The following is an 8,827-nucleotide window of genomic DNA, read 5'->3' on the forward strand; positions in this document are numbered from 1 at the left end:
CAAAAAAAAAATAAAGTGCAAGCCAAGAGGATAAAATAAAAACAAAAGTAAAAAAAAAAAAAGAAAGTTAGGATTCCTAAGATTTACACTAGTTGAATTGTAAAAGCAGACCATCAAGCTATTTTTCCTTTTCCATCTTAATCTGGAAGCACCACGGAAACCTTTAGCATCATAGCAACACACCCGCCTCCACCAGATGGCTGAACATGAAGTATTTTGGTTATTGTTGTTATTATATTTATTATGTGCCATCGAGTAGAGTATGGCCCATTGCGACCCCATGAACAATAAATCTGAACCCTGTCCCATTCTGTGCCTTCCACATAATTTCTGACACAATTGAGCCTATTGTAGCAGTTACTGTGTTAGTCCATCTGTTTGAGGGTCTTCTTTTCTTTCCCCTACTCTTTATTTTCCAAGCACTGAGTCCTTCTCCAAGGATAAGACATTCCTAGCAACCTGCCTAAAGTATGTGAGATAAAGCTTTATCATCTTTGCCTCAAAGGAACACGCTGGCTGCACTTTCTCCAAGATATATGTTTTTTCTTTTGGCAGTCCATGGGATATTCAGTACTTCAACATACCAGATCAAAGGCATCCATTCTTCTTCTGTAATCCTTTTTCATTGTCCAGCTCTCAGATGCATAGCAAGTGATTGATAAGACCATGGCCTGAATCAGGGGCATCTTAGTCCTTAATTGACATCATAGCACCTCAATAATTTGTAGAGGTCCCTGCCTGCAGACTTTTCCAGTGCAGCATGTTTCCTGATTTCTTCACTGTGGATCCAAGTAAAATGAAAATTATTGTCAAAGTTCTCTCCATATATTATGACATTGCCTATTGGTCCATAAGTAAGAATTTTTGTTTTCTTTATATTGAGATGTAATACAGATTGAAGGCTGTAGTGTTTTATCTTTTGCAGAAAGCATTTCAAGTCCTCCTTATTTTCAGCAAGCAAGGTTGTGTCATCTGCATAATACAGGTTATTGATGAATCTTCCATTCTCCAGTCTTGATGCCACATTTTTCTTCATAGAGTCCAGCTTCTCTGATAATTTGGTCAGCCTACAGATTGAATAGGTATGGAGTTAGAATACAGTTCTAACTCATTCCTTTCTAAATTTTAAACCATGCAGTGTTCCCTTGTTCTGTCCATATGATAGCCTCTTGGTTTAGGTATAGGTTTCCCACAAGCACAATTAAGTGTCCTGTGATTCCCATTCTTCTCAATATTAGCCATAATTTATTATGATCAACATAGCCAAGTGTGTGAAACTGAAAAAATTTCTGTTCATCACTCACTCATTTTCATCAAGTCAGAACTAAGTCATAGTGGAGACTGCATTGTGTTTCTGAGACTATAAATTGTATGGCAGAACATTGTTCATCTCTCTTCCTTGGAGCTGTTGGTAGACTTGAATTTACAGAGAGGTGTAATCTTTTTTATTTGCAATGCATCTCCCTATAGAATAGGCCAGCAAAGCTCCCTAGGCTTCTGCTGTTTATATATCATCTGATTTTTCTTTTTTTTTTCATTTATACTACTAACATTTTAGTTAGCAGTGTTTTTTTTAACTTTTATTCATTTTAATGAACATTTACAGAGATTTTGGATTTCCATTCATTCATTGTTGCACTTTTCTCCCTGCCCAGCCCTCCCTCCACACCCACCCCCCGCAGTTTGCTCCTGTCTTTGAAAAGTAAAAGAAAAAAAATCTTTGGTATACAATCCCTGGCACCCCTCCCAGCATCCCGAGTACACTCCCCTATGCAACCTTAATTCTGGACTCTTGTGATAACCATAAAACCCTACCATACATCGCTTTTCCCTCATTTGTTTCAATGCCGTATACATAAAACCAACACCATCTTCTAGCCTGGTTGTCATAATTAAAAAGCTTTATTTTAGTATATTTAATTATACTCATAACATCACTGTCAACTAGAAACATGTATGCAATGGTTATATGTATAAATATACACATAATATCTCACAATTATAAAAAACATGCACTGTAACAACTTTGTCCACAGACTGTCTTTGTTATGCATTGAATTTCAGGACATAGGTTAGCATACATACATTCCCTTAGTTAAAGATATTTTCAAAGATCTATGTAGGGGCAACACATCCAAGTTTTTATAAAGAATTAAGTATACAGATTAATTTTTTAATGAATATATTTTTGTTCTATAAAGAATGAATATTTCTTTTTAAAAAAATTCTTTTATGTTGGTGTGCATACATGATTCTTGTACACTGTGTTTCATTCATGTACATTGTGCTTCACACATTGTTTCATTCACATTGTGTTTTAGACAATAATTTATATACATTGTGTTTTATAAAATCAATCACCATTGATCTATGCCTATCATTACTTGGCCTTTTCAAGTCTAAATTAGATCTTTCCCATTCTTTCATCCCCCCCACCTCCCACCCCCAAATGTGCATTTCTTAAATATTACAGTGAACAAATATATTTGCTTAAAGATACGTATAATTTACTACTTTATACTTTAAAAATTCTAGAAGATAAATTATATGTAACATATATACATAGATAATTTAGCTGTAATAAACAATTCAATATTGCTCTTGTGTTGGTGTTGCTGTATTGCATGCTTGCCCAGGGCACACTCATGGCTTGTCAGTGAATGGAGAAGGGATTCTCACATTGTCATCTTCAAAGCAATATTTTGCATTTTATAACTTATTATGGCTAGGTAAAAGATGTCTGTGCTCAGATACCATATAAGATATATTCTCAAGAACTCAAACTACATATACAGATAGGATCATAAACACACTGCAAAGTTTTGATTTATTAGCATTCACTTATCCAAGCTGGAGTCAGCTGGAGCACTTCTAAAAGATTATCTTGAAATACCCATCTAAATCTTCAGTTCATGGAAAACACTCAGTATAAACATTAGGGATTGAGGTTTCAATAGTCTTCTGATAAAATCAAAAGGCAAAATAAAAAGGAGTAAAACATTTCCTGAATAAGATTTAATTTTCAATCATTACAACCTACTCATATAATGAAGCTCTCAGCACAGTTGTTATTGAGTAGATTCCAACCTATAGTGGCCCTAAATGTGTCATAGAAGTGTACTCCACAGTGTTTATTAGTTTCATAACCTAGGAAATCACATTACACTCTAACCACAAGTGTAAATACTGGCTTGAAAGGAATAAAAGCAATTTTGATCTGTAATTAGTAGACAATAATTTTCAGGGATATCCACATTAAAAACTTTAGTATTATTAGAATCTGTTGTTGTTGTTATGTACTGCCGAGTCAGAACTGACCCTCCAGCAGGTTTTCAGAGGCAGTTAATTGTATGGGAGGAGACTGCCCATCTTTCTCCTGCAGAGGAAATGGTAGATTCAAACCATGTGCTTTCTGGATTACAACACAGCTTCTTGCCACTAGGCTACCAAAGCAAATACCGTATTTTACTTTAAGCAATGAAAGAACCCAAACTCTATAAACTCATTCTGATCATGAACTTCTGTTTCTTTTGCCATTTGACTTATCTTCAAATCACAAATTTATGACATCTTTCTGAGTGAAAAAATAGGAGCCAGTTGAGAAATAAATGTTACAGAAAATCTGCAAACTAGAGCCCTTTTTACGTACTCTAGTTTGAATCAACATCTTGGAACAGAACAAATCTCTTTGAAGGTGCACCCATTTGGGCTTAAAGACTGTCCCAAAATCCTTGGGTTCTGCTCCACAAGCTCCAGAATACGTCCTTGTCTTATTCTCTACACTGGCACTCCTTTTGATGGTTAAAGTCAGAGAAGATGTATTCTAGGAGGTCTCTGTAAAGGATTAGGGAGATGGTAAGGCTACAGAACCAAACTGTCTCAAAGGATGCCTTTCACATACTAAATACATTGCAAGAATATGTTTTTGTTGGCCAGAAATGATGAAACCAGTGCAAAAAAATTAAAAAGTAAAAGCTTAAAAAAAAAAAAAGGAGATGCTCAGAGCCCAAGTGTGCTTTAGAGGACTGAAGTATTTGCCATTCCAAGTAGGAAGAGGCAGTGAAAAGACTTCAGGTGCCCAAGAAAAAAGATTTAGCATCCCAAACTCCATAACTCTTTCTGGGGCTGGCACTGCTGCTCAAGAGTCAAGCAACAACTTATGCAAGTAGCTGCTCCAGTTTCCTTTGAAAGTATTTAAACAAATCCATTTCAACAGGAGAGTCCCATAGGTGACCAATGTGCATCACACTGAGAAATACTGAGTGGGAAATCCATGAAGCAGAGCAACACTGAGCTCTACAGTAGCAAAGCAACTAGAGCATGAACTTTGCCAAGAACAGACTTCTGTTGCCATCCACATCCCCTACTGTATCTCCCATGTCAGCACACAAAGCCAGAAAATGGTCATAATTTCAAAGTTTAAAGATGTAACAAAATTCCAAGGAAAAGTGAACACTGCATTGAACAGGTCTTACTTATAATAGAACATGCAAAATAATTTACTATTACTTGAATGCATTTTCCAGAGATACATTTCTGATATTGATGTAAGATAATCAAAACACAGTGACCAATTTATTTTCAAACTATTTGCTAAGGTGCATAAAGTGACTTATACATGTAACTTGGAAAAATGAATGTGCTTTTGGCCATTGATGCTATTTGTTGCCTGTTATCCAATAGGACACAGATCATCTAAAAGACTTGAGTGGGGAAGAAAGTCTAGAATTAGTTATTTTATTTGTTTGTAAACTAATGAGTTAGGGACAAGTTATACCTCTTATTGAGCAATACCTCTTATTGATCAAAGGAACATATTTGTGTTCTAAAACCTGCAAAGTACAATTCACAAGAATGTTACTGTGATATTTCAGTAGTGTCACATTTTCTCTCCAAGATTAAATAACTGACAGAATAGTACACGTTTATATAACTTGTGATTGTTGTCATTGTTGTTACATGCCATTGAGTACCCACAACTCATAGCAACCCCATGTACAATATCTCTGAACCCTGCCCTATCCTGAGCTAGTCTCACTGACTCTGACACACCATCGCCCCTGTTTCCATGTCAATCCATCTCATCTAAGATCTTCCAATCCTGTGCTGTCCCTCCACCCTTCCAAGCATGATGTCCTTTTCCAAGGACTAATCCCTCCTGGCCACATGCCCAAAGTATGTAAGGTGGAGCTTCAAAATCCTTGCCTCTAAGGAGAAACTTGGTTTCATCTTCTCTAAGAAAGATTTATTTGTTCTCCTGGCATTCCATGGTATGTTCAAAACTCTACTCCAGCACCACAGCTCAAAGGCAGCAATTAATTCTTCTATTATCCTTAGTCATTGTCCAGTTCTCTGATGTGTATCAAGTAATTGTGAAGACCAGGACATAGATCAGACATATCTTAGTGTCTAGACTGACATCATTGCTCTTTAGCACTTTGGAGAGGTCCCTGACAACAAACTTTCCCAATGCAATTCATCTTTTGATTTCCTGACTGCTGGTGGCAAGAGTGTTGATGTGGAGCAAGTTGAAATTGTTAATCTCTTCTCTACCCATTACCAATTGACCCAATGATGAGAATCTTTGTCTTCTTGATGTTAAGCTTCAATCCATATTGAAGACTACAGTTCTTAACCTTCCACAGCAATTGTTTCAGTTCCTGCTCAGTTGTTGATGAGTCTTAGTCCAATACTGATGTCATACTCTTCATCATGAAGTCCAGCCCCCCAAATGATCTGTTTCACATACAGATTGAAAAATTTATGGAGACAGGATACACCCCTGATACACTCCCTTCCTAATTTTGAACCATGTAGTGTTTCCTTGCTTTTTTCAGATGACTGCCTTCTGGTCCAAGTATAAGTTTCACACAAACACAATTAAGTGTTCTTGGATTCCCATTTTTCTCAGGGCTAGCCACAGTTTGTTGTGATCTACACAGTCAAATGTGTAGTCAAGGAAACAAAGACACATTCTTCTGGTAGTATTTGCTTTCAGCCAAGATCCATCTGACTGACATTGGTGATCCTCTCTCTAGGGTCATGACCTCTTCTACACTCATCTTGTATTTCTGGTGGTGTGAAAATTGTGATTATGTATGAAAATATTCTAAAGATCAGGCAATGCTTGCTAACTAGTTTTAGGAGAGATGAGTACATCCCCTTCTCTAGATTTGTGATGCTCCTAAAAATTAGATGGACATGAGAATATGCAGTCTCTTTGGAAGAAGCTATGGTGATGTTATTTTCAGTACAACAAAGGAGAATGAAAAGGAAAAAATGCTTTGTCTTTTCACGTCCTTATGCTCTTCTATTCCCTTAAAGACATAAGGCTAAGCTGAGAGAGACGGTTTTAAGTTGGTACCTGTAGCTAAATGCTAACATGCCCTCACATGCACATAGACAATACTTAGTCCTCTTGGTATAATTGCTGCTATGGGGCAATTCCTAGTGACTTCCAAAGGAGAATGATGCCTTCAGAAATCGTTCTCTCAGTTTCCTGAGATGTTGAACAACTTGGTTTTCATTATGACTGTCTGGCAGTTGTTGTTTTTTTTTTTCTGAGAGATTGCTTATTGTTGGTGACATGACATTTCCTTGTTAAGGACAAATGGGCACATCTCTGTAAAAATGCAACATTTTACACATGGGTATACTACATGCTACCCTCACTGATGACTATGGAGTTCACATAGGAGGAAGGAACCAAGGCCACACAACTGCTCCTCTCACCAAAAGGGCAGTCACATAATCACACATTTGCCTTTGAGCTTTTCTTTTCTTTTCTGCTGCTTGCTCTTTTTCCCATCAATTTGTAGGCTCACAGTCCTGCGCTTCTCTAGGTTGAGCAGCTCTTGGAAGAGCTCTTTCACATTGTGGTTAAGCTTGGCAGAGGTCTCCATGAAGGCACATTTCCACTTACGGGCCAAGGCTTCTCCTTCACTACATTCCACCTCACGGTTTGGGCTCTCGTCACACTTATTTCCCACTAGCATGATAGGGATGCTCTCCACATCCCCTTTGATCTCACAGATTTGTTCATAAATGGGTTTGAGCTCCTCCAGGGACTGCTGACTGGTGATGGAGTACACCAGAATGAAAGCGTGACCTTTAGAGATGGATAGGCGCTGCATAGCAGGGAACTGGTGACTACCTGTTGTGTCAGTGATCTGCAGCGTACATATGCTCTTATCACAGCTGATGACCTGCCGGTAAGTGTCTTCCACTGTTGGAATGTAGCTCTCCCGGAATGTGCCTTTTACAAACCTCAAGACCAAGGAGCTCTTGCCAACACCACCTGCTCCAAACACAGCCACACGGTAATCATTGCTCTGTTCCGGCATGTTGCTTCTGGGCTCCAACACTCAACCAGGAAACCCCTAGCAAAAGAAAGAGATGTTTTAAAAAAATGGAAAACACCTGCTTGAGAAGGAGCACTTTATTCTCTATGTTGAAAACCACTTGCAAATGTTGACCTTATAACCCTTGTACAATGCAGAAAATGGAATCAGAAAAGGAATAGAAGTTCTGTGATGTCACATAAGCAGAAGAGATAAGATTAAGATATAAGCCAAAGAATAACACCAGAGCCCATCTTGCAAGCTGTTATTAGATATTTTTCCTCAGTGGCTTTGGTATTACTCAGGTCATGCTTTGACTTTGCTCCACTAAGTAAGACAAGTAAAATTAAAATAAATTAAAGTAAAAATGAAAAATTAAAGTAAAATTAAAATAAAAATTAAAGTGATTATAAATAATCAAATGTTATCAAGATAGTAATATACTTGTTGTTGCTGTTGTTGTTAAGATCCATTGAGTCACTAGCGACTCATAGCAACCCTATGTACAATAGCTCTGAAACCTGCTCTATCCTGTGTCAGCCTCATTGTCTCTAACACACTCATCCCCATTACTCCAGTCACTGAGTCAATCATCTCATTTACTGTCTTCTTCTCTTTAGCTGTCTCTCCACCCTCCCAAGCATGATGTCCTTCTCCAAGAACTGGTCCCTCCTTGCAACATGCCCAGTGTATGACAGGCACAGCTTCAGAATCTTTGCTTCTAAGGAGCAGCCAGGTTTCACCCACTCCAGGACAAACCTGTTTCTATACTTAGCAGTCCATGGTATAGGTAATACTCTTCTCCAGCATCACAACTCAAAGGCATCAATTCTCCTTCTAACATCCCTAGTCACTGTCCAGCTTTCTGATGCATAGCATGAAATTGCAAAGACAAAAACCTAGAGCAGGTACACCTAAGTCTCCAGACTGACATCATTGTTCTTCAGTACTCTTGAGAGGTCCCTGACAGCAGGTTTTCCCAATGCAATTAATCTTTCAATTTCTGACTGCTAGTACAAAAACTGTTCATTGTGGAGAAGCCAAGCAAACTGAAGCTGTTAACAATCTTAATTTCTTCACCGTTTATCATGATGCTGCCAAATGGTGCAGTGGTAAGAATCTTTGTTTTCTTGACTGTGAGCTTCAGACCATACTAAAAACTGCAGTTCTTGACCTTCTACAGCAAATGTCTCAGGTCCTCCTCAATTTTGGCAAGCAAACTACTTATTAGGGACATTAAACTTGAATATAATGGGGTTTCCATTCATTCGAAACATCACCACTAGTCTGGGAAGTGACTATGTTTCATAATTTATCCTGTTTGCTTTAGATACCAATGAGTTGACTTAGAATGATAATGGCCTTTTGTTTAAAGATCAATATCATGCAAGATTCTACAGCATCCTCCTAATTCATAATCTTTACCATGTGCCATATCTTTTTAAGGGTTTTCTCCTTTGCTGACCTATCCAACATGGTATTCTGTT

General features: G+C 37.8%; 1 protein-coding gene across 1 annotated transcript; it reads right to left on the reverse strand.

The window, feature by feature from the left end:
- Nucleotides 1–6,743: 6,743 nt before the first annotated feature.
- On the reverse strand, nucleotides 6,744–7,346 carry LOC102875511 (GTP-binding protein Di-Ras2-like). The gene has a single exon (XM_006901169.1). It carries the CDS (start codon nucleotides 7,341–7,343, stop codon nucleotides 6,744–6,746), a length of 600 nt encoding a protein of 199 aa, XP_006901231.1. The 5' UTR covers nucleotides 7,344–7,346.
- Between the last annotated feature and the right edge of the window lie 1,481 nt (nucleotides 7,347–8,827).

The sequence above is a fragment of the Elephantulus edwardii genome, unplaced genomic scaffold (assembly GCF_000299155.1).
Source record: "Elephantulus edwardii isolate Elephantulus edwardi_28Jun2011 unplaced genomic scaffold, EleEdw1.0 scaffold00313, whole genome shotgun sequence".
In the NCBI taxonomy this organism is placed as follows: Eukaryota; Metazoa; Chordata; class Mammalia; order Macroscelidea; family Macroscelididae; genus Elephantulus; species Elephantulus edwardii.